Source organism: Zootoca vivipara, chromosome 7 (genome assembly GCF_965207765.1).
Source record: "Zootoca vivipara chromosome 7, rZooViv2.hap1.1, whole genome shotgun sequence".
Taxonomy (NCBI): Eukaryota; Metazoa; Chordata; class Lepidosauria; order Squamata; family Lacertidae; genus Zootoca; species Zootoca vivipara.
The window spans coordinates 14,913,039-14,937,561 of NC_142590.1; the positions used below are offsets into that span (position 1 = coordinate 14,913,039).

At 41.0% G+C, this 24,523-nt stretch overlaps 1 protein-coding gene across 4 annotated transcripts; it reads right to left on the minus strand.

Annotated features, from left to right (window-relative positions):
* Positions 1 to 2,097: 2,097 nt before the first annotated feature.
* ZBTB41 (zinc finger and BTB domain containing 41) lies at positions 2,098 to 19,340 on the minus strand. 4 transcript variants are annotated; one of them, XM_088673744.1, is made up of 11 exons: positions 19,282 to 19,340; positions 15,938 to 17,052; positions 14,060 to 14,267; positions 12,687 to 12,753; positions 11,562 to 11,709; positions 11,096 to 11,225; positions 10,751 to 10,846; positions 8,852 to 8,958; positions 8,463 to 8,568; positions 7,750 to 7,838; positions 2,098 to 6,653 (listed from the first exon to the last, which is right to left on the minus strand). In XM_088673744.1, the coding sequence occupies exons 2-11, from the start codon at positions 16,959 to 16,961 to the stop codon at positions 5,998 to 6,000; spliced, it is 2,631 nt and encodes an 876-aa protein (XP_088529870.1). In that variant the 5' UTR covers positions 16,962 to 17,052; positions 19,282 to 19,340; the 3' UTR covers positions 2,098 to 5,997. The 4 variants fall into 4 exon arrangements, with proteins under 4 accessions (XP_088529870.1, XP_034979801.1, XP_034979803.1 ...); XM_035123910.3 differs by having other exon boundaries at positions 15,818 to 17,052; positions 19,282 to 19,339; XM_035123912.3 differs by having other exon boundaries at positions 19,044 to 19,303.
* Positions 19,341 to 24,523: the final 5,183 nt, after the last annotated feature.

The window sequence follows — 24,523 nt, forward strand, 5'->3', positions numbered from 1 at the left end:
ATTTACTCCAAAACAGCGCCAAACACCATCCAAAGGCCCCCTGCAATGTTTGGCAGTGAAAATCCAATGTTTCCCAGCCCCCCCACAAAACCAGCCTTCAACACCCTAGCCTGCGTAGTGTTTGCCTGAAAGGTTCTCCAGGTCCTTCCAGATATCCGATTGTCCTATCGATCAATCCCTAGGAGACCTATTTTTAATGTTAATGTTCTGCACTTGACCTGAAGGAATTGGTGACAAGATTGGCAAAGAAAAAGGCACACTAAGTGAGATTTTGTTGTGCCTGAAACTTAAATTTTAACATCACATTTCACAGGATTATTCAAAATGGTTTGTGTGCTATAACATTTTATTTTATATTTGAGAAAGATCGAAGTTTGTTGCATTGCTTATTCTTGCAATTTAAAATAAATTTAGCAGTTTCAAGATTTGTGCTTTTCATTTTTTCTGAAAAATGAAGTTAGCATTTTTATTTTTTTTGCAGGGGCTGTAAGTGGCTAGCCTTGCCCAGGGATGCATGGACGGACCTTTTCCCAAAATCAAGAACTTCCGGCATGCAGGAAAAGTCTAGTGGGGTTCAGAAGTGCTAACTTTTCAGATGAGATTTTGACATGGGAGAGCATACAAATGTGCAATTACTCATGCTTTGTGTCACTAAATGTGATGTAGCAGCAGTGTTGTAAACAACTGATTTGTCACCGGTAGCCAGGAGGGAAATAAAATGTCCGATTGCTGAAGTAGGTCAGGAACATGTTAAATGCCCGAAATTAGGCACTGGCTAAATTCACTGATGAATGACACAAACAGCTCCCCCACCCCCCAAAAAACGTTTTGCATATTGTTTTTGTTTTTTGGGAAACTTTCTTTTTAGCCTTGGGAGCCCAGGATCCAATGAATGAAAGCTTACTGACTCCACATTTTTTATTAAAAAAAAAAACCATAGGCTTTTTAATCAGGAATTGTAGGTGCTGAAATTCCAAGGGAGAAGAATATACTTCTTATGTATGCGACGATGTTGCACAGATGTTGTTAGCCCAGAGATGGAAGGAAGATAAAGTCTCTACCAGAGAAGAATGGCGAATCAAATTGATGGACTATGACGAAATGGCAAAACTGAACAGAAAGCTCAGGAACCAGGAAGACAAAAATTTTAATAAGGAATGGGAATTTTAATAAGACCTTGAAGACCACTAAGCAGTTGAAAACATCAGCAGGACTGTGATAACACTTGTAATATAAGAAGAAGAGTTTGGATTTGATATCCCGCTTTATCACTACCTGAAGGAGTCTCAAAGGGACTTGGGTGTGAAGGCCACTTTGCATGTCTACAACAGGGCAAACTGGTTCAGCCAACAGGTTGAATCCTTCCCTTCCCCACCTTTAAGGCTAGACTTAATTGTATAACCAGCTACCCACCCAACATTGTGAGCTGGTTGTCAGGGGGCGCATAGTTCCATGTCTTGCACTTTGGGGAAGGAGTAAAAAACAAACCATGAGCACGTATTGGATGAAAAGGAACCTACTTCCTTCCTGTCCACTTCAGTAACCTGGACACAAAGTGTTGACGTAGTACCTTGGAAGTCAAACAGAATCTGTTCAGAAGTCTGTTCAACTTCCAAATCGTGGTTCTGATTGGCTACAGGAAGCTCCTGAAGCCCTGTCGGACGTTCGGCTTCCAAAAGAATGTTCGAAAACTGGAACAGTCACTTCTGGGTTTCGATCGTTCAGGAGCCAAAACGTTTGAGAACTAGGGTGTTTGAAAACCAAGGTACGACTGTACATAGATGACAGTGTCCATGCAACGGATGCATTTCCATAATTTGAAAGAGCACCGTCCTTCATCTGAACTCTCAGATCTACAAAGGCTAAACTTTTGCAAAAGCCATCAACTAGTGTAATATACATAGGCATGTGCGGCGGCCACCTAGTGGTCCAAAGGCAAAGCTATTTTATTGGGAAAAAGTTGGAGTTGAGTATGCTTGGGGCCTGTGTTTGTGGATGGCTGCAAGACGAAAAACTGTAACAGAAACCCAGAAATAAAACCAGTTAATTGTTCATCGCCATGGTGTAAACTACATACAACATAAATAGCTACAAATCTGGTGTCTCAAATTTGTTTATAAAATACTTAGAAATATATAAGAAACAAGGAATTGTACAAATGCTTCAATAGATTGGGAAATTGAGAGAGATGCAGGCAATTAGACCGATTCATTGTAATGCAAAATCAGTTCAAACACTTTTACAGGAAAAACAGTTAAGGCATAACTTTTCCCCCCTCTCTCTATAGATCTAACAGTCACACACAAAGTATCCTAGAGAAGAAGGGAGCAAGAAACAGGGGGCACAGCAAAGGACAGCGCAGACGAACTACAGCAAGCGCTTTGGGGTACAGATAAAGCTGAGGTGAGGAAAAATGGGTATTTGGGAGAGGGGTGCAAGTAACTATAGACAAAGGAAAGGGACTAACAGATGTGAAAGTCTCAGGCTTGATCAATATGAACTGGAGGTAGCCATTTGAAAATGCAAGCACTGTTAGTGTAGTGTAAGAAAAACTTAACTTCTCCCACTTCATTTCCCAATCTGATTTATACACTGCTCAATCAAGTCAAGAATCAGTTCCATTTGTCATCTTCGGTGACTTTGTACCTTCCTGCTCAGGTGCTGCCAAGTTATTTTCATTCACACAACAGGTAAAGTCTTATCTTTGTCCAGGCTTTTGGGGAGGGATGAAGTGCCTGGCAAGATTTTCTGTTTCCCATGTGATTATTGGTTGTGATATTGTTTTATAATTTTTTTCAACTGAAGGGCAGCCTACAAATACTTTAAATAAGTAAGTTGCAGATTTGTAGTGCAGTAAAAAGATAAAAGGTAAATAAAGGTCCCCTGGACAGTTAAGTCCAATCAAAGGTGACTATGAGGTTGCGGCGCTCATCTCGCTTTCAGGCCAAGGGAGCCAGCGTTTGTCCGGGTCATGTGGCCAGCATGACTAAACCGCTTCTGGCACAACAGGAAACCACGACAGAAGCCGCACGGAAACGCCATTTACCTTCCCGCTGCAGCGGTACCTATTTATCTACTTGCACTGGCGTGCTTTCGAACTGCTAGGTTGGCAGGAGCTGGGACAGAGCAACGGGAGCTCACCCCATCGCGGGGATTCAAACCACTGACCTTCTGATCGGCAAACCCAAGGGGCTCAGTGGTTTAGACCACAGCGCCACACGCATCCCATTGTGCAGTATCTCATTCCCTCAATAGGGGATATTAAATGAATTACATAATCCTAGCAATTTTAAGAAGATGAGAATCTCAAGGCCAGCTCTACTTAATCTTCATCTTTCCCCCCTCTTTCAGCTGTCCTTTGCCAAAGATCCTGATGAGTTTAACGTGTTGTTACCTGTAAACTGCCTTGGAAGCATTTACATCCTGAAATGCAGGATATAAATTATTGCACTACATAGGTAGATACCAGTTATGCCACCTTCATTTGTTTCTGAAGTTTCTGGTGGCATGTTCCATCACATAGAACACTTTCTGTGCATTTGCATTTCAAATAGCCACTGTACCTCCATTCCCAGATGTCAATTCAACAAAGCCCCACTCTGCTTAATGGGTAATACAGGATTTAGGAGACCAGGAGACACACATGGGTGACACACGGCCTGCACACTCAGGGGAAAAAACTTTCATTGCATGAAACATTGATGTGAAGATGTGATGGTAAACATTCTATAGATTCAAAGTTAAAATGATCATTTTAAATTTCACATCAGCATATGTATAAACAGATTTTTAAGGGCCATCTCGTGTTCTTCACATTTGAAACCGTTCCTGAATTAATATGCTACAGAGCAAACACAAGTCCAATTAGTTGTAGTTTAGCATGAAAAATGTCGGTTAAAACACAACAAAAATGGCTAACAACAAGCAATTAAAAGCAAGCAACTTCCAGCTCATGGAAACACAGAGCTATGTAGCTTCCTTTTTTGATCATAGAACCTTTGGCTCCCACAAATGTTAACTACAATAAGCCCTAGCCAGCATGATCAATGGACAAGGATGGAAGCTGTAGTCTCTAGCAATATACTGAGGGCCATCACTGTTCTAGAGTATCAAAATGATGCCAAAATACATAAAAAGATTATGTGATTTGCTCCATTCCTAAAAATTAGCATTATATGTACTCCAAATCTAATTCACTTATCCACCATACTTACATGACAGCAGTACCTCTGAGTATTTGCTCCTGATCTTGCCACACATACCACCTTTCCTTAGGATATGTGCAAATGTGGCAAAAGCTATAAAACCAGGACTTTTTTGTACCTCTTTGGACCAAACGTTCAAATCTTCAACTCTACATATTTCTAGCACTATTCAACAGCTAACACACACATTTGGTGTACTCTGAAGACAACAATTAAGATAGAAAAACTCGCAAAGCAATCTTCTTAGTTTTCCTAACCATAAAGAAGCTTTTAACAACCATTTGTTTTAAGTGCTGAAATATGGGCAAGAACACAAACTACCTGGCATCCAAGTAGCCTATGGTTCCACGACTGTTTAAATGTAAGAACATTTCATTTATAAAGGAAAATACTGTAATGAAGTAACAAGTACTAGATTTGTAGGAGGATCACGGAACCTCTATATCAACCCTCATATACATTTTGGGTCTTTTCTACAACTAGCTCAAGAAAACAAAATGGAGGTTACATGTGTGACTTGACCTGAATAATAGGTCTCACAACAGTTCTCAAAAGCACTAGCAGTGGAAACTGATTTATCAGCATTTTTATTTAGTGTTATTGGATGATGCTAAAAATGCTGGCCACCGTCTGACTAATCTGATGTTTACTCCAATTAAGTCACATGGATTAACAGACCGTTACTTCCAATTAAGTTTGCTTAGGACTGCCTCAAGTTAAACCAGGAAGGAAGGAAGGAGGGACTTAAGAGCAGCCTCCTGGATCATGATGGAAGTCCATCTCATCCCAGCATCCTATTCTCACAGTGGCCAGTGGTACCTCGACTTATGAATGATTTGACTTACAAATGTTTCGACTTACAAACGGAGCTCCGTCCGCCATCTTGGATGCGGTTTAGATAGGATTTTTTCAACTTATGAATTTTTAGATAGGGTTGCTTCGACTTACGAATTTTTTCTCCCAATGCATTCCTATGGGATTAGAGTTACGAATTTTTTCGACTTACAAATGTGTGTTCAGAACGCATTAAATTCGTAAGTAGAGGTACCACTGTAGATGCTCTTAGGAAGCTGAAGCAGGGGGCAACTGCTCTCTCTCTCTCTCTCTCTCTGCCTACCTGCAAATCTCAACCAGTATCTAGAAGCATACTTTTCTATACAGGAATTTATTCAAATTATTCCTTTGAAAAGCATAGGTCAGCTGTCTTTTATTTCACTGATTCTTAAAGCAACAGCAATGACTGCCAGTTCTCTCCGCTGCCCAACTAAAAGTGCCATGTTTGATCTTTAAAGCTCTATGGGTCTTAGATTATGTCTCCTCCTCTGTGTGCATGCAGATTTGAATTATAATGCAAAGGTGAAGAGCTATTCATAAATGACACAATTATTTCATTTAAGGTTTCTTGACAAATAATATTACCTCATGAAAGTTGTTTTAAAAATAGCTGTACAATATTTAAAAACCACACGATTATATTTTGAATGATGAACCACTGCATTAAAAAAACACCTATTTTTCCTTGTACTTGCCAACTTTCCACTTTGAGAGCTTTCTGATTGCTAAACAGAGAAGCAAGACCAGGGAAATATAAGGGCTATTTCAACTAGCACAATGATTTTGGGCTATGCAACGGCACTCTCTCTCCCCTTCCCATGTGTCTCCTAAATCTGGGGGTTCCCTCAAACCCCCCCCCCAGCAGGTTTGAGGAGAGAAAGTTCAATTGCACAAGCAGAAATCCTGGCACAGGTGAATTACTTGGTTGACTATTTTCGTAATAGCCTGTCACATATAATCACGAATGCTCATTAGTTGAAATATTCTGCACTGAGGGAGCTGTATCAAGACCCAGCAATGTACCAAGATAAGACTGTTCTCTAGGATCCAATATTTGCTCAGGTCTGACCGGATGAACGATGTTTGCAGGCTGTGGAGTGAGTGTGTATTTTTCTAGAAATGCCAAATCCGTCGCTTGCTGGTAGTCTGCTGGAGGAGGTTGTGAAGAAAGAAGGTTGTGAGGTGAGGATGAAACAGGGGTGGTATGCTCTACAAGATCGGACTGAGTTTCGCCTATCTGCACGGGTATCAGTGTTACTGGTACACACACGTCTGGCGATACATTCTGTAGCATTGTTTTGGTTTCTGCTTGATAAACCTTGGCTGGTTCCACAAACGGTTTAAACTCACTTTGGAAAGCCTTGTCATCGGGTACAAACTGGGATGGCAAAGAGACTACTTTCTCCGCCGGCACTGGACTTAGTGGTTCTTCGGCAGACTTTCCTCCGTGCACATGGTCAGTGTGATATTTCAGCTTGTCCTTTCGTTTAAATGTTGCATTGCAATACTGACAGTTGAAGGGCCGGGCATCCGAATGGATAACCATATGTTTCGTTAATGTCTTCTTAATCCTGAAAGACTGGTTGCAAATTTGACATTTGTACGGTTTTTCACCTGTGTTTGAAAAAAGTCAGAATTAACAGAGTAAATATTTCTTAATATATCAATAGGACATAGCGTTATTGGTTTTTTCATTGCATGGAGAGGCGTTTTATTAATTTAAATATTTTGGCACACATTTTTTTGGGGGGGGAGAAACCTAAATTGTGATTTTAAGTTTAATTTTCATTTGTTTGTTTTAAAAAACCATTGCTTTAATAGCCAACAAGTTAATATTAGGAAAATGCATTTGTAAAGCTTTTTGTATATATCTAGAGTAAGATGTCCTACCAACAAAAGGTAAAGAATGATTCCAACTGACTGTGTAATTAACCAAGATAGTCCACTAATTAGACTATGCGAAATCTAGTCTATGACAACCTGTTTTCTTGCATAACGATTTATATAGAAACCCAGCCAGATGAGCAGGGTTTTATTTTGTTTTGTTTGTTTATTATTCTACTGCTCAGAGCTAACAGTTCTGAACTGATAGTTCTGATCACATAGTCCAGCTCTTCCTAGAATACAGTGGTACCTCTGGTTACGAACTTAATTCATTCAGGAGGTCCGTTCTTAGGCTAAAACCGTTCTTATCCTGAGGCGGAGGCAGCGCACTTTCGCTAATGGGGCCTCCCACTGCGCATGCGCCTCTAGCAAGTGATTTCCGTTCGCATCCTGGGGCAAAGTTTGCAACCAGGAGCAGCTACTTCTGGGTTAGCAGAGCTTGTAACCAGAAGCATTCGTAACCAGAAGCGTTCGTAACCAGAGGTACCACTGTATACCACTTTAGTTGAGATTCCTGCATTGAAGGGGATTGGACTAGATTGGATCCCTTCCAATTCTACAATTCTATGACAGCCCCCCCCCCCCAATCCAGGAACTTTGGGCATGTAGAAAGTCGCATCCAAGTCTAGTTTGTGCTAACTTTTCAGATGAGATTCTGAGATAGGAGAGCCTACAAACATGCATTAAACTGTACACTAAACTGGCTAGTATTCAAATGCCAAGGCATACTATGTGCCACAAAATGCTACTCTCATGAATTCCATAATACGAAACATCACATTTATTCTTGCTGATCCAGCAAAGCAGAAAGTCCACAACTGCTTACCTGAATGTGTCCTAAAATGCATTTCCAAACTTGATTTCCCCTTGAACACTTTCTTACAGACTTCACACTGATGAAATGTTGCCTTGTACCTTCAAGGAAAATGGAACGTATTAGAAAAAAGCTCCACATCCATGGATATTTTCAGTGTATACATGAACTACATCAAAATCATAGGCTCAACATTCTAATTCCTGCCCCTACCCCTGCTTTAAATTGTGTCCTGGAGAAATATATAAATGTGTTAGATTAGAAAACAAGCAGAAAATGTCAAAGCAACTTTACCCTGTGCACTTACTACCAGCATCTTGGGGCCAAACTAATTTGTACTCCTGATTACATTGTGCTGCTGCTTCATCTTAATTTCTTCTTTTAGTATTTTTTTATTGTTATATGCCACTTTGGAAGCCTTTTAGCCACAAAGCAGCCTAAAACACAAACTAGAAATGAAAAGGTCACCAGAAAGCCAATGGAATATTTGAGCCTTTGCTACCACAGGTTTCCCCAATCTAAAAGGGGTGAAGATCCTGGTCTCCAAGCAGCATTTAAAACAAGAGTTCCCCAGTTTGGACTAGATGGGAAACTGTGGTTTGGCAAACCGCAACGTCTCCCTAAAGTCAAGTGTGCAGAGGAAGGGAGCATGCTGGCACAAGGATCCTTCTTGTTACACTGAAACTGGGACATACAAATGTGTTTCAGAATTCAAATGAACTTACTTTTGCCACACCTTTTCTCCAAGATGAACGCTTTTATAATGAACACTGAGGTGGTCTCTTCGGCCAAAACACTTCCCACATTCTTCGCACTGATGGGCCTTTTCACCTTCGGAGAACCAAAAGCACAATCTGAATGAGCTTTAATAAAAAAGACAAAAGGCACCCAAACAAGGAAAACCCAGTCTGTCAGAACACTGCCAAATAAACATGTACACTTTCATACCCTTTAGGATCAAGTCAAATGCATGGTTTAGTCCTGCACGCATAGGCTGTGCTGTGCCTTGAATTCATGCATTCCCCTCTTCTACAGGCCAGCAGGAGATCAAAGGCTTTTCTTTTTGAGCTAACCAGGGTTTCTTTGAATGAAAAAGCCAACGTCATTTGTCTACCTGAGTGTATCCTTTTGTGTTTTGTCAGATGGTCATGACGAATGAAAGTCTTTCCACATTCTTCGCATTCATACCGCTTGTCGTCATGGTGGACCCGCAGATGAAGTCTGCATTAATAAATGCACAAGGTTATCTTTGCATGGGATCTCTTGTGCTCACTGTTAACACTCAGCCTGCCAGCAATCCCCATAATTAGAACTGAGATGAAACAATAGCTCGGCATGCATGGGATATTTGCAGCATTTAGACACAACTCTAAATCATAGTTTGTTTACATCTCTGAACCTACCCCAATCATCTAGTTATGGCTTGCTTGTGACCAACAAATCATAATCAGAAACCATGATTTGAAGTTGGCTTATGAATCCGTGGTTAAATTAACTGTGGTCTCTTGTTACATCTGAATCTGCTATCCTAGCTTAATCCTCGTTTATTTTGGAGCTCTTCCTCAGATGCCCACCTGGCTACACAAAAGTGAGGTTACAGCAGTTAGAAAATAAAACTTCATGGAAGGAAGGAGAAGTACCAACAAAGGAAGAATAGCAGATAAAACTGACGGAGTACGTATTCATGGGAAAACTGACTGGGAAGATCCGAAACCAGTAAGATCAAGTATTTTCTGTTGTTGTTTAGTCGTTTAGTCGTGTCCGACTCTTCGTGACCCCATGGACCATAGCACGCCAGGCACTCCTGTCTTCCACTGCCTCCCACAGTTTGGTCAAACTCATGTTCGTAGCTTCGAGAACACTGTCCAACCATCTCGTCCTCTGTTGTCCCCTTCTCCTAGTGCCCTCCATCTTTCCCAACATCAAGGTCTTTTCCAAGGATTCTTCTCTTCTCATGAGGTGGCCAAAGTATTGGAGCCTCAGCTTCACAATCTGTCCTTCCAGTGAGCACTCAGGGCTGATTTCCTTAAGAATGGATAGGTTTGATCTTCTTGCAGTCCATGGGACTCTCAAGAGTCTCCTCCAGCACCATAATTCAAAAGCATCAATTCTTCGGCGATCAGCCTTCTTTATGGTCCAGGTCTCACTTCCATACATCACTACTGGGAAAACCATAGCTTTAACTATACGGACCTTTGTAGGCAAGGTGATGTCTCTGCTTTTTAAGATGCTGTCTAGGTTTGTCATTGCTTTTCTCCCAAGAAGCAGGCGTCTTTTAATTTCGTGAGTGCTGTCACCATCTGCAGTGATCAAGGAGCCCAAGAAAGTAAAATCTCTCACTGCCTCCATTTCTTCCCCTTCTATTTGCCAGGAGGTGATGGGACCAGTGGCCATGATCTTGGTTTTTTTGATGTTGAGCTTCAGACCATATTTTGCGCTCTCCTCTTTCACCCTCATTAAAAGGTTCTTTAATTCCTCCTCACTTTAGAAAGTATTTTCTAAAGACGAGCAAATTTGTAATTTATTTAAAAGACCACTGTAAACAGTTAAAATTACTGGCAGGGATGTAATGACACTTGTAATGTGGAATTTTTTATGATAACTATGGATATTTAACAGATTGGTAACGATAAAAGATGCAGCAAATTTATTAAACATGGAACCCATGGAGGGAGGGAAGGAGGTCCGAAGGTTCAAAAGAGCCTTGTACTTTAATGTTAGAAATTGTTTTGTTAAAATGTATAAAACTGTATATATATATATATATATATATATATATATATATATATATATATATATATATAAACTTTTCATGTGGCTAAGAGTCTCTTGCTGGCAACAAGCCCCTTTCCCTGCTTCCTTTTCCAGCCTACCTCCAAGTAACCTTGCCAAAAATTAAAAGCAACCACAGCTGCTTTTTCTAACTTCTGCCCAAGAGTAAACGAAATGTCAGAGCATTTTTGACATTATGCTACTATCAGTAATCCTAAGTAATGATACAGACATGGGTTACCTGTATGAACTTCCATGACGAAAACTCTGCCCACAAATACTACACAAATGAGGCTTCTCTCCACTGTGGATTCTCAAGTGCTCTTTCAGAGTTGTTCTGGAGGAGAGAAATGGAAATATTTGAAGAATATATACTCTAGCCTTTTCATTGTGATCAATAGTTGCAGTCCAATACATTCTGAAAAATGGAGAACTACTGTTCCCATTAGTAAGATCTTAAAAGCCTGAAATACTAGGTCAACCTTTTCCTATTTATCATACAAAAATTTCTGAAAAGTTAAGAGTTTCGTGTGTAGAAACAAATTGCTACAAAAACATTTCTTTACTCATGTATATTACTACCTACCTTTCTCTAACTGATTTCCCACAAATAAAGCATGTCCATTTTCTCTTTCCTCCATGAGTACATTCAATATGGCGCTTTAGATTGCCAGTATCATTAAACTGACGGCCACAAATATCACATGGAAAAGGTCCTGTGAAGAAACACATATGCAATTTACATTGTTGCCACTTGAGCAACAAGGATTACATCAAAGTCAAGCACATTATTTTGGAATTCAAGAATATGAAACTGATAGGAAAAATACACACTTCTAATAATCCATTTAATACATACAGGCGTATTTCAAAAGTGGAAGCAATATTGATTATTTTGAGCAACTAAAAACAGGTTGAACATACATACTGAAACACAATCCTGGAAGAGATTTGCACAACTTGCTTAGTGAATGATGATTTATGTCAACAAATGCACATTGAAGAAAATGCATTTAAATTTAATATTTACTAGCAGAATGAGATTTTCCTACCGAGATGGAACTTTTCTTGATGCTTCAGTCTTGCAAAGCGGGATTTAAAGTGCTCTTCACAATATGTACACTTAAAGGGCTTATCCTGTGTGTGTAGAATCATGTGTTCTTCCAAATGAGGCCTTCGAGTGAAAGATTTATTGCAAATCTGAAGTGATAGAACACCAAAACTATTAACATCCATGAGAATGTACCATGTACACACACTTGAGCTTCTTGGAGGCTGGACATCCATGAAAGAAATCTATTATTCTGTTTTTAATCAACAGAAGTGCTAATACTTTGACATTGAGGAATCCATCAGAATATTTTATTTCTGAAAATGCATTGTGACCCATGCTATGTGGACTAGCGGCTATTCTACTATATCCATGTCTGATTCTTTCAAGGTTTAACCCATCTTCAGCATGAAGAGAGAATTCCCGTGTATCTTGATTAATTGCAGGTACTACTATTCACTATGAATTTACATGATCACGCTACCAGATGAAAATACTACCACATGAAGTCAGTTATTTTTAAATCTTCATTGCAGCCATGAAACCAGCTATACCAGTGGAAGGTATTACACACAAATGTGCATAACAGAAAGTAGGACTGGTCTTTTTTATTTGGTGTTAAGAACTTGGGCAACAATCACTGCCACGTACCAATCACATTTTCTAAGAATGTCTCAATCCAACATATGTACACACAAAAAACTTTGAATAGCATTATGCATTAAAAAAAGGTGGGGGGGAGGAGAGACTCAAAAGCTATGAAAAGTTTTTGCCCATACACTAGAGTTTGTGGGGGGGTTCCTTATATGAGCTCCCTGTGCCACACTATTACATGCACCAGAAAGTAAAGCAAACAAGTGCATTATACAAAGAACAGCAGCTGAAAGGGAAAATCCACACAACCCGATTGCATGTACAGTCAGTTCTCTGAATCTGAGACAGAGTTGTGGGGATTATTGTTGTTTCTGTTTTAACTATTATCTCTGCTTTTATCTTGTATTTTTATCTTGTGAACTGCCCTAAGGTCTTTTGATGGGTGGTTTATGAATATAATAAATAATAATAATTAATAATAATAATAATAAACTAAAAGTGTCAATTTCCTCCCAATAAAAGTTATGCTTACATCACATTTCCAGCCTTCACTCTTTTTCTTTTTGGAGAGAAATTCCTGTACTTTTTCAGGATGGAATCTGCATTGTGGGAAAATCCATTGAGAAATTATTTCTAGAGTAAGGAAATTATATGTTTGAACACAGAAAGCAATATTAGAAACAAGCTGTATTAGTACCCACAACAAACATACTCCCCATGCTACATAAAAGCAAAAACGTCTTATATATTCTCATTGGCAGTTGTGTTGCATATTATATTATTTTTTATTAAGAGTTTTGTGTTTTTATATTGTAATTTTATGTTGTGTACCCCTCTACCTTGTGACTGCTTGTTCACAGAAGAATTTAAAAGACCTGATGGGAAAGGAGATGCTGCAGAGAAGAGCATCGGCCTTCTTCTCCAACCAGTGTTCAAAACTCCCATTGTTCTAGGCAAATTTTGTGACAGGGAATTTCATTAGTGTGAGCAGTTTCTAAGCTCTGGGTGCAGTACTGCGCTTAGGATTTCAGATTACAACTGCAGAGTGGAAGGAAAGGAGGACCTTTTTCTGCCTCCCCACTTCAGCTACTCTCTGAAGACTTAAGAGACCTTCTTAAGAATATTAGGGGGGTGGGCAGGGGAAGGAACTAGGCCATATGAAAAATGAACATAATTTGAGTCACAGTTCATTCATTTTCAGCTTTGAATTTCTGTTATAGTGTCTATAACCTAGGTTTAAGGTACCATTTAGCTCCTAGCTTTCATATCCGTTTCTAACACTGTCCCCAACCCTTAATAGCCCTGGATTGCTTCGGGCAGCCTGGCCTGACCTGGGCCAGGACAATCTGGGTTGAAACTCATTCCCCCTGAATCACCCCAATTCAGCTCAGACTTCTCCCATGTCCAATGCACAGCCCAACATATTCCCTGTATATTCTAACTATACAGCATTAGCAAAGCTGAAATATATTGTTCTCATGTGCTGCCATTCCCATGCCCGGCCCTGTAGCCCAACCATTATTTGAAAACAGCCTATACTGCTATATGTATGGATTCCTCACATTATATATCACTTGTGTTTGTGTATGTGTGTGTGAGAGAGAGGTGAAAATAGCCCTTCAACGTGCAGAGCATCAAAAGCAGGCAAGCATTTGAATTGTCTCAAAATGCAAGCACTTGCCATGCAACGGAACAATGTAGTCACTTTATAAAATGTGCAGAGCACCTCAACACACACATTTTTAATGCCATGCACTTTAAAAATAAAATGTTGCCACACATTTCAAGCAGGTAGTTTATATATAAAATCTCCTGCATCAATACTTTTTTTATAATTTTGTACTGGAAATAAATCACATCATCACAGCATGTAAGTCTAGCGTAAGAAATGTCATTCATACTTGCCTCTTCAAGTGCTTTACTAGGGTCTTTTTTGTGGCATGCAGCTTGTTACAGTATGGACATTTGTGTTCCTTTTTATGACATACAATTTCATCATTGTGCTTCTTTCTGTGTACAGTTAAGTTGGATTTGGTTGAATAGCGCTGATGACAGATATCGCACTGAAACGGCTTCTCACCAGTGTGCACACGAGAATGGATCTCAAATTTCCCTACAAAACAAACCACTCCAGTTAAAATATTAGATAACCAACCAGCAACTAGTCCTGCAAACATTCAGTACTACTACGCATCAAGTATAGGTTCTGATGCATTTCCAGGGTTATAGTGCTTTACATAAATAAATGAAGCCCTCCTTCAGGGAAGTATTTCCATTTGGGGAGGGACACATTCTCTAAACTGGGAAATTGTTATTTTCTTCTGCTAGCTGACCTAGCAGAGTGTTTGGGATGTGGTTGTCACCACTAGTTCACAACCTGAGTAAACTCACTCAAGAGCTAAAACACAATGCAAAGTGTGTGGACGCACCGTGTCAATTTCACCTCAGTCGATCTCAACTGGCACTGCAATGAAATTGTTAAGGTGCTTCCCCAGACTTCATAGGGACTCTACCAATGAGTTTCAGTTCCTCTGCTAGAGTCTTCTTGACCGACTAGTCATCCCATGCCTTGGACCATGCCCTGCTGTAATAACTGAGCACAGAGGTCTTTAACTTAACCGGAACCTGGATTAATTCACCAATTTAAATTTGCTGTTGTATATTGTTTTTACCTTTACTAAAGGTGACTAAGGCCTGTCTCAGATGGCTGATCAGCATTAACAGCATGTAAGGCCACAGGAAGGATCACTGTACAGTGGTACCTCGCAAGACGAAAATAATTCGTTCCAAGGGTCGTGCCGTCTTACGAAAACAAACGGCAGACGGGGAGGGGGGGAGAAGCAGCAAAAAAAAATCATCTTGCGAGACGCGGCCATAGAAAGCTTCGTCTTGCGAGGCAACAAAGAATTGCTAGGCACTTTCGTCTAGCAAGTTTTTCGTTGTGTGAGGCATTCATCTTGCGAGGTACCACTGTATCTACAATTCCCATCTTCCCCAACCACTGGTCCTGCTAGCTAGGGATCATGGGAGTTGTAGGCCAAAACATCTGGAGGGCCGCAGGTTTGACATGCCTGAACTAGTGCCTCCATGTGGGAGTGAACATGCAGCCTCCAGAGTTTAGATGACTTCAGAAGGCCTGACTGGGGCTAGCAAAAGTTGTAGCCCAACATCATATAGAGGGCATGTTAGCTACTCTCAATTCCACATACATGTGTTCAAATGCGTAACAACAACACACATGTCTTTTTCAAAGATGACTTGTGCTTAAAAGAACTATAACAGCAAGTCCAGAAAAACTGAAGTATTCTCTGGATTACACATCTAACAGTTCTTTTTCTAATGTTATTTTCACATGCATTTCAAAATATAGTTGTTTAGGTAGTTAAATGACATGACCATAACTTGTTGTATTTTTTATACTAGCACAAAGGGTATGGCAATATACAGAACATGTGAGGTTCTGGGTTGTTGTTTTTTACTACAGTACTCCCAAGGATGTCAGCTACACACTTTCCTCAATAATATGAACTGTAATTCTCTATATAGGACCTGCATTTACAGAGTGGCATAAGCCCTTTTAGAGGTGTGAGCAATGATCACAAAGAGCACAAATCTGTTTGAACCTAAGAGGCAAAGCACATCGAGCATGTGATTCCCACTTACCTGCTCGATCAAATATTTTATCACACTTAGGACACTGCAAGTATTTTTTGCTACCGTTCTGAAAAATGACTGGAATATATGTGGAAAGACTGCCTCCAGAAATATTTCCTGCTGGATCACCTGTCTCATGTCTTTCTTCATCACGTTCTTTTTCACTTTGCTCTTCAGACTCAGTGTCAGTTCCCGACGTGTCCTCCTCTTGCCTGTCTTCGTCAGTATGATATTCACTTCCACTGTCTTCAGACTCATTGTTAGACTCGTCATTAGACTCATCATTTTTCTTGCCAGGACTCACTTGATTTAAATTGCCATCAGATGCATCTCCACTTTCGTTGTCATTTTGATCAAACTTAGCCGGACATTTGCGATTTCGCAATGATCTTCTGGTAGAAGTATCTGAGCTCTCGACCATTTTTAGCCCATGTTCTTTTTCCCGGGCAGAAGCTTTGTGTGCTCTGGACAAGTGATTTTCTAAGGATTTCTTGTAACAAAAGTTGCGATTGCACAGAGTGCATTGGTGATTGCTTGCTGCTTGGGGAGTTTGCTCACTGGATGTTTCTACCTGGGATGCATCCTCCGACGTCTCTTCAAATTGCAAACTGGAAACATTTTCAGTGTTCAGCAGTTTGACTGCATCGATAATATCTAAAAACTTAGCTGCCTCTAAAACTAAGGGGATTTCATTCTTATACACAAAAAACTCTGACGTATAGAGAAATTCAAGTAGATGGCGGAAAACTGAATGAGTTACGTGATCCAAGGTAACGACATTTGTACTTGGATTTTTGCTCAAGTAGGCATGAAAGTAACTACTCCCAACAGCAACTACTACTTTGTGGGCACTAAATTCTTTTCCATCAACAATTATGAGCAGATCACAGAAAGATGGTTGTTTCTGTCGATCATCATTTAAATATTTGAGTAGATTTCTGTTGTACTGCAGGGAGCTCAAAAGCTTTCTTTGAGCTATTGATGGTGGGAGTTCTTTAGAATACTCAAGCTGGTCTGCAGCAGCTACTCCTGCAGAATCAGCAATAGCTTTCTGCACAGAATCTGCAATGGGAATCTTATCTGAAGATTCCCTCCGATGATCAAGATGTTTTTTGTCATCTAAATTTGCAGTGAGCTTTCTCCTTTTCTTCATTGCAGTTGTGCCACTTTAAAATCAGGAACTTCATATGTAACCCAAAGTCTCTCAAACAGATCGTTGCTTCAGTAATATCTGAAATTATGACCTGTAAAAAAACAAACCACAATTTAAACAATTTTTTTGACTGAAACCCATCCACGTATAATTTTTCAGCAGGAATTAAGTTACTTGTGAGCAGGTAATATGGTTGGCAAATATATTTATTGCTCCCTCAAAGCTAGTCACCACCCACAAATATTCTAGATACCAAAATGTAACTTTTAGTCTGAAAAATTCTACAAGAGTACATATCAAGAGGTACACTTACATAAACCTTTACACAAAAGCTAGGTTAAGTGGTCTTTAAGTGGTAATTTTTCATATTTGCACAACTATGTTAGAATAAGAGAAGGTTGTTTGCACACATACGGAGATACTATATATATATATATATATATATATATATATATATATATATATATATATATATATTCCATACATAAGGCAGGCTGCAATTCTCACACCACTCTGGTATAAGTACCACTGAATCAAATAAAGCTTACTTCTGAGTAAACATAGTTATGATTGCACAGTAACAGCACTATTTATCTGTATGCATTAGTGATGGGGAGAAATGTGGATAAACATTGTTAATATTTGTTAATATAAAAAAACTCATTTTCTTCAAGTGTGTATTTATAACACTTGAAGTAGCAACACAAAACATGTTGACTAGGAACTAAGCTTAGATGAGTCTACCACTCAGACTTTAACATTCCTCCAAACTGTGTGCTCTTCAGATTGCAGCCTTACTTTAAATTAAACATGCTTAAGTCCTGCATACCAAGTTCTTAAATGACCTATAAAAATGCTGCCCTAACAGCTCAATTTAAAAATGCACCAGGAAAACACGAAAATTTGCTTATTCAGTGTAGCATGGACACCTTGCCACATTCAGGACCACTCAGACATTTTGCTGCCTGAAATGGAGCAAATAGCTCTCACCTCCCCACTCCCAAAGTCAAGGCTCTTTTGGCAACAGTGGCAGAACAACATCCCACAAGCGTCTTTTCCCTCACCCTGGCACTAAAAATATGATGATGATATATTTAAATAAGCAACAGTTTCCTGCTGTATCATGACTGTCCAGTATCAGTTGCCTCATTCCACATTCACATCTATTTTCCTTCGTCCTTGACACCCGAGATGTGTGCTTTCAGGGCCCACCCCATTCCTGTGATTGTGATCTCTTTAAACTGTTTTAAAATTTAATTGCTGTAACAGCACCCTAGCACCTGCTGGTGAATGGCACCCACTGGTGAAGGGTGAAGAATATCAATAGCAACAGTGGTACAGTAATAATAATAATTATAATGATAGTAATGGCTAGTCAAACCCTGGGATCATTTAAATCCTTAGCTCAGGCAAGGTCACACAGGTAAGTTCTCCCTGCTGTCCCAGCATCATGCTTAAGACCTGGGCGAAACATATGGTAAAAAGAGATAGCAACAAAAGGGCACAGCAGGGAAGGCTGTGACACTTGAAACTGCTTAACTTTTATCATCTCCTGTATTCAAAGATTACTTTTAGTGGCAGCCAACAAAGTGAGAGTAGGATCTACACGCAAGCATGAACACACACACACACACACACAGGCACTGGTTCATAGAATCCTATACAGTAATTGCAGAGTTTGAAGGTACCCCCCAAGGGTCATCTAGTTCAACCTCCCTACAATGCAGGAATCCTGCCTGCGGGGAGCTTGAACCACCAATTTTCTGCTTGACAGCCAGACCCACTGCACCAGTGCATGGTGCCAATAACACCAAGGTCACAGGTTTGATCCGTGCGTGCATATTCCTGCACCACAGGGGGTTAGACTAGATGACCACTTGGTGTACCTTCCAACTCTACAGCTCCATGTTTCGCTTGGTTCGTCACACGTGAACCCAAAAAAAGGAGATTCCCACCCCTGCGACACGGAGATCTGGATGAGGCGCCAGCAGCAGCAGCGAAATAAAAAAAACCTCGGCCAATAACAGATTGGAGGCGAGCACGTACACACGCGCGGGCGCGCGCGCGCACACAAGTACATACCTGGCCTTACTGTTCCCCCCTACAACCCCTTTCCCAAGATCAAGGGCAGCGCTCCTCGGAAACCCCCCTGAAGAAGCACCGCTGAGGGAAGGGGAGGAGCGGGGGGGGGAGCGAATAACGGTCAAGGCGACGTCTGACAGCGCGCGCGGACACACCCCTCTCAGCCCCCACCCTCCCGGCGACCGCCGCCGCGCGCAAGCGAGTCTCGAGCCACCTCTCCCCCACCCGCTCCACACACCTCTTTCCCCGCCATCACTTCCGGGTTCCGGCGTGCGTCGAGACGCACGGAGGAAGTCGCGGCATGTTTACCGTCGGGGGCCCAGCGCACGTGCGTGTGCGTGTGGTGGGAGGGAAGGGGCGGGCGCAAGGGAAAGGAGCCAATGGCAGGCGGGCCGAGCGGGCGAATGAAAGGCGACGCCCTAGGGGCTCGCGCGCGTGTACACGTCGGGTTCTCCGTCGAGCCTTGCGGGGCAAAAGTGTCGGCGCGAGCGGAGATTGGCGGGCGTCTCTGTCTGTGTCTCACGCGCTCACCAAAGGAATCGCGCCAAAGCGGGCGCTCCGCTCAACCGCCGCTTCCGGTCTCCATGAGGCGCCATGGATGGCAAAAGTATCCATTTGGGTGGGACGTGGGAGCCAACTATTCGCCCGGCCCCCCCAATAAAATAGTTGAGGGGGGCCCCGATTATGTGGAATGGGGTTTACCTGCCCCCCACTCCCATATGTTGTTTAAGTTGCCACCCCTGCTTCCAGGGTTATGAGAGGCATTAAGGCGTCCGCAACTTCCTCAACCTCCAAGCAGCCCAGTATCCCCAGTCCTACTGCTCTTTTTAGTGAGGGAAAGGCCTGGTGGCCTAGTGGCAACCACTATCTTGTCAGGGATAACCTAACTTCTGTCCCTCACACCCTGGGAAGCTCTAGGTTAGACTACTGCAACACATTATACGTGGGGCTGCCCTTGGAGGCAGTTTGGAAACTTCAGATACCGGTAGTGCAGAATTCAGCCGCCAGGTTGCTCACCGGAGCAAGACTGCTGAGCATCTTACACCGATCCTGGTCTGACTGCACTGGCTACCAATTAGTTTCCAGGCACAATTCAAAGTGGTGGTTTTGACCTAGATAGCTTCAAATGGCTCAGGACCACAGTACCTCAAGGACTGTCTCTTTCTGTATGAACCTACCCGGACCCTGAGATCATCATCTTTTTGAAATATGTCAACCCTATCTTAGACCCTCCATTAAGCGTCCCTATTTTCCAGGGCTGTGCCTGATTTAGAAAAGCCGTCCCAGTTTCTCTGATAATGATAATTTTTATTAGTTTTCAATTACAATAATCCAATAATAACCTCATTATATCAATGCTAAATTATAATACAATTGCTAATACCAATCATTCAAATACCAAATTAAATTTAGTGCCCCCCCCCGAGTGCTAGAATTGGTCGTTTGATGATTTACTTTGTTTCTGCGTTCCAAAATCTTATTGTTTTCAATTACATCCCAGTCATAATAGTCATCCCTTATACAACAGCTGCAGTTTTCTGATTTGATCCTGGAATGTTCTGCTTTTCCTTAGGACATCCCTATTTTTGCTAGAGAGAAGTTGGAAGGTATGGAATTATCTGGCCCCAGAGCCGTCTGAAGGCAATCCTGTATAGGGATTTATTTTTTTAATGTTCAATGTTTTGTTAAGTTTATATGTATGTTGGAAGCCACCCAGAGTGACTGGAGCAACCCAGTAAGATGTGTGGGGTATAAATAGTTACATTATCATTATGGAATGGGATATCCCTATTTTCACCGGAGAAATGTTGGAAGGTATGCCTTCATGTGTTTCTTCCAGGAGAGGTCCGGAGGGTGTCAACACAAGAACATGCCTTTCCTGCAGTGCGCGCACACACACACACACACACCATATGTGGCATGCTCTCCCCAGGAAGGTTCGCCTGGTGTCTTCATTATGCACCTTTAGGCGGCAAGTGAAAACATTCCTCTTCTCCTAGGCCTTTGACTAATTAAGCATCTATGGGATTTTAAACTTGGAGGGGGGTATTGTTTTTGTTTATTATTATGGTATGTGTTTTTTTTTGTTTCCATGTTGTAAACCACCCCGTGATCCTCAGATGAAGGGAAATCACTAGCAGAGGAAGAGGAGTGGGGGGGGGAGCGCCCTGCCCCCGGCAGCGTGAGCCCAATGAGGTGCCATCACAGCTTCCCCCCCGCCTGCTCTCCGCCCCCCCCGTGCCCCCCCCCCCGTGCCAGAGCATGAAGCAGCTCCACCAGTGATGGAAATACATGTATGTAAATTTAATAAATAAATAAAACACAGCAGCTCTCCCTAGTTACTTGAGCCCTCCCACTGTGTGGTGCTTGCAGCCATGTTTTTAAAATTAGCAATCCTATATAAAGTATCAAGTTGCAGTTAGACACAGCAGTAGGGGCAAGTATAACAGGTGACAACTCTTTTGCCCAGTGAAGCAGGGACTTTGAAGAGCAAATAAAGGGTGGGCTGCCATATTTCTGTCTCCAATCTCTTCCTGTATCATTCATTGCATGTGTGTCTGCGCGTGCACACACACACACACACACACACACTGGCAAGGGGTATCAATTTTTGCTTTATTCATTGTCATTTTTCATACAGAATGCAGCGTTGCACTCTAAGTTGTTTCCCCAGTTTCCCTCTCTCTATATTCTCACTGAATTTTTCCAATTATTTTTCGAGGGGTATCATTTTGACTTCAGATGTGAAATGGTCGAGGACAGTCCTGCCATTTAGAAATAACCCCAAATTTCTGACGTTTCTTTTTTTTTTCCAGTTCAATGCTTGTTACACACATTAATACACCATCTCTTAACAAACTTAACAAATTTCTTTTGCCTGCAAAAGAAATTCTGTAGGCTTTCTGGTTTCAAAGTCAGACTGATTAATAGTGTGGCTGTAATTTACATTCTTCTCCAAGCTGGTTTTTTTGTTTTGTTTTTTTTGTTTTTAGGTTTGAACATCCCTTAAGGTTGTTACTACAAATACCTACTGAGTTTAGAGTGCTAAGTGAGCCATTATCATGATTGAAATTGGTGCGATAATTAACCTTTGGAAGCCAAACATCCTTGAACTCTTGAAAGTGCTAAGGTCTCTTTCAGCTATGAGTCTTTCCTTTTAAAAAGGCCCCCTTGGAAAATCATAGCATACAGTAAGGCTTATCTTGCTGATCTTTGTGCAATTGCATCTGATGACCTTATGGCCAATGCAACTAGCACAGCTCTCTAATATTCACAATACTATTTTATCCGCATATTTCTTCAGCTACAAAGCATTTGAATGTCGTTGCAATATCTATTTATTCCCATTATTTATATCCTGCCTTTAAGCGTATAAAACCTTTCAAGGCAGCTTATAAGAAGCACTAAGGTTATATTCAGAGTAGACTCATTGACATTAATAGACCTGACCAATGCAGGCCCATTAATTTCAGTGGGTCTACTCTGAATACAAGTTAGTTGAATACAACCCCACATCTCTGTTTTTGATTTTTTTTTTGTATGCATCCTCACAACAAAGTTCTCATCCAGCTGGTGGTCCAGACTTTGCCCTCCACTAAATTCAGATTTTCTCAATCTGATGGGCTTTCTTACGTGTGCAGTGTGATTTCGCAGAGTGCCCCTTCTTTCATTTTCTTTCCATCAGCTCCAAGGAAAGGAGGCAGCCTTCACTTTTCCAGTGTTCACAGTGGAACAGTTCTTTTGTGAAGAAGTTTTCGGGCATGAAACACCTGTGTTAAAAATTAAAATTAAATTTGCCCTTGCGGAAACAGATGGGAAAGGAAAAATGGGAGGGAAGGATGCATGGCAGCCCTTCATGTGAGTGACTCTAAATCCTCGTGTGGCTTGGAGCTACACACCTTTTAAAAAACTGCTCTTTGGTGCAAAACGGGTATTTTTATTTTGTATTAGAAAAATGAAAGATGGAAGTGCACAGGTAGTAAGGCACTCATCTCAGCAGTCTAGTCTAGCCGTCATTTTCCAACACGACAACCTCCATGCAAAATGCCTATAGAAATGTGACAAAGAGGGGGACTACAACTTCTCTCCTTGTTTGCCTCCAGACCATCTTGTCTGCAACGATATTCCACTAATGAACATGGTTGAGCACAAATCCAAAGTCAAGTTGCAGCTTGATGATAGTACAAGCTACAGGCCCCTCATGTTGTCATAGTTACCTGGATAAGTGCCCTGTGCTACAGGTCTCTTCCATTTTCATGGGGACATTTCAGAAAACCATCTCCTAGTCAACTGCCTGATTATGATATATTTGCATTATTTATGTAATTTGGTGCACAGGTTTAGTATGTTAAATTCTGATTTTTCTGAAAGACTATGCCGTATGGGTAGGAAGTGTTTAGTTTTTATAATACCCCCTTTTACAATCATAAATTTTGCATCTGCCTTTGCAAGAGATTGGTGTTCAGATTTGTTCTCTGTGACCCACACTTCAGCATGCAGATGTTAGATTCTGTAAATTTTCTTCTGATTAGTTCACACTCAAAAAATGGTACAGTGACCTTATTAGCACTCTTACACCTGTCAGAAAAACACATTCAAAATTATGGGGGAGTCAAACAACATTTTGCAGGCCTTTTAAGGTTTGGTTTCACAGTAATTCCTACACAAAGCCCTGGTTTGTTTTTCAACTGACAAATGTAAAATTCTAAGTGCAATTTGTTAATGCCCATGATGAGCCAACTATGAATTTAAAACTAATGTGTTGCAATTGTAATCATGTTTGCTCAGAACTAAACTCCCAACAGATTTCACTCCTTGGAAACTGTGTTTCAAGTTGCAGCCATAGGCTACATTGTAGTCATAATGTGGCCATCTGAATCAATTCATTGTTTTGCCTCTCCAAAGCAGAAAACATTTTCATTGACTTTGCAGGTGTGAGAAATTAGGGAATTTAAATAATGCATACCTTTCTGGCTTGGACTGAGCACGATTTGGAGAAAACAATGTATAGAGAATTTCAAATCAGTGGTTAAAGGTTCTGAGCACATCCACACTTCTGAACATAAATTTAGCATGACAATATTCCAGAAGTAAGTTTAGTACAAAGCTGTAGCATGTAAGAAATGCATCAAAATTAAGATGAACGCTGTCTGAACAAATGTTTGACAATGACATGACATCCCTTAGAGGCTTATTCTGTATTGGTCCAGGATATAGAATGCTGTCTAATGTTTAGTGTCTTTTGTCCAGCAACTTTAGATAGCTGTAATCTTTTAAAACACACACACACACACACACACACACAGAGAGAGAGAGAGAGAGAGAGAGAGAGAGAGAGAGAGAGAGAGACTAAAACAAAAATCTACAAACCCAAATTCCAAATCTTACAATTAAAATAAAGGAATTCAAGAAGGCAGTTTCTGCATGTGCTGTAGAGGGAAATGAGGGGCTGACGAGGCCTGTCAACTTGGGATCATGGC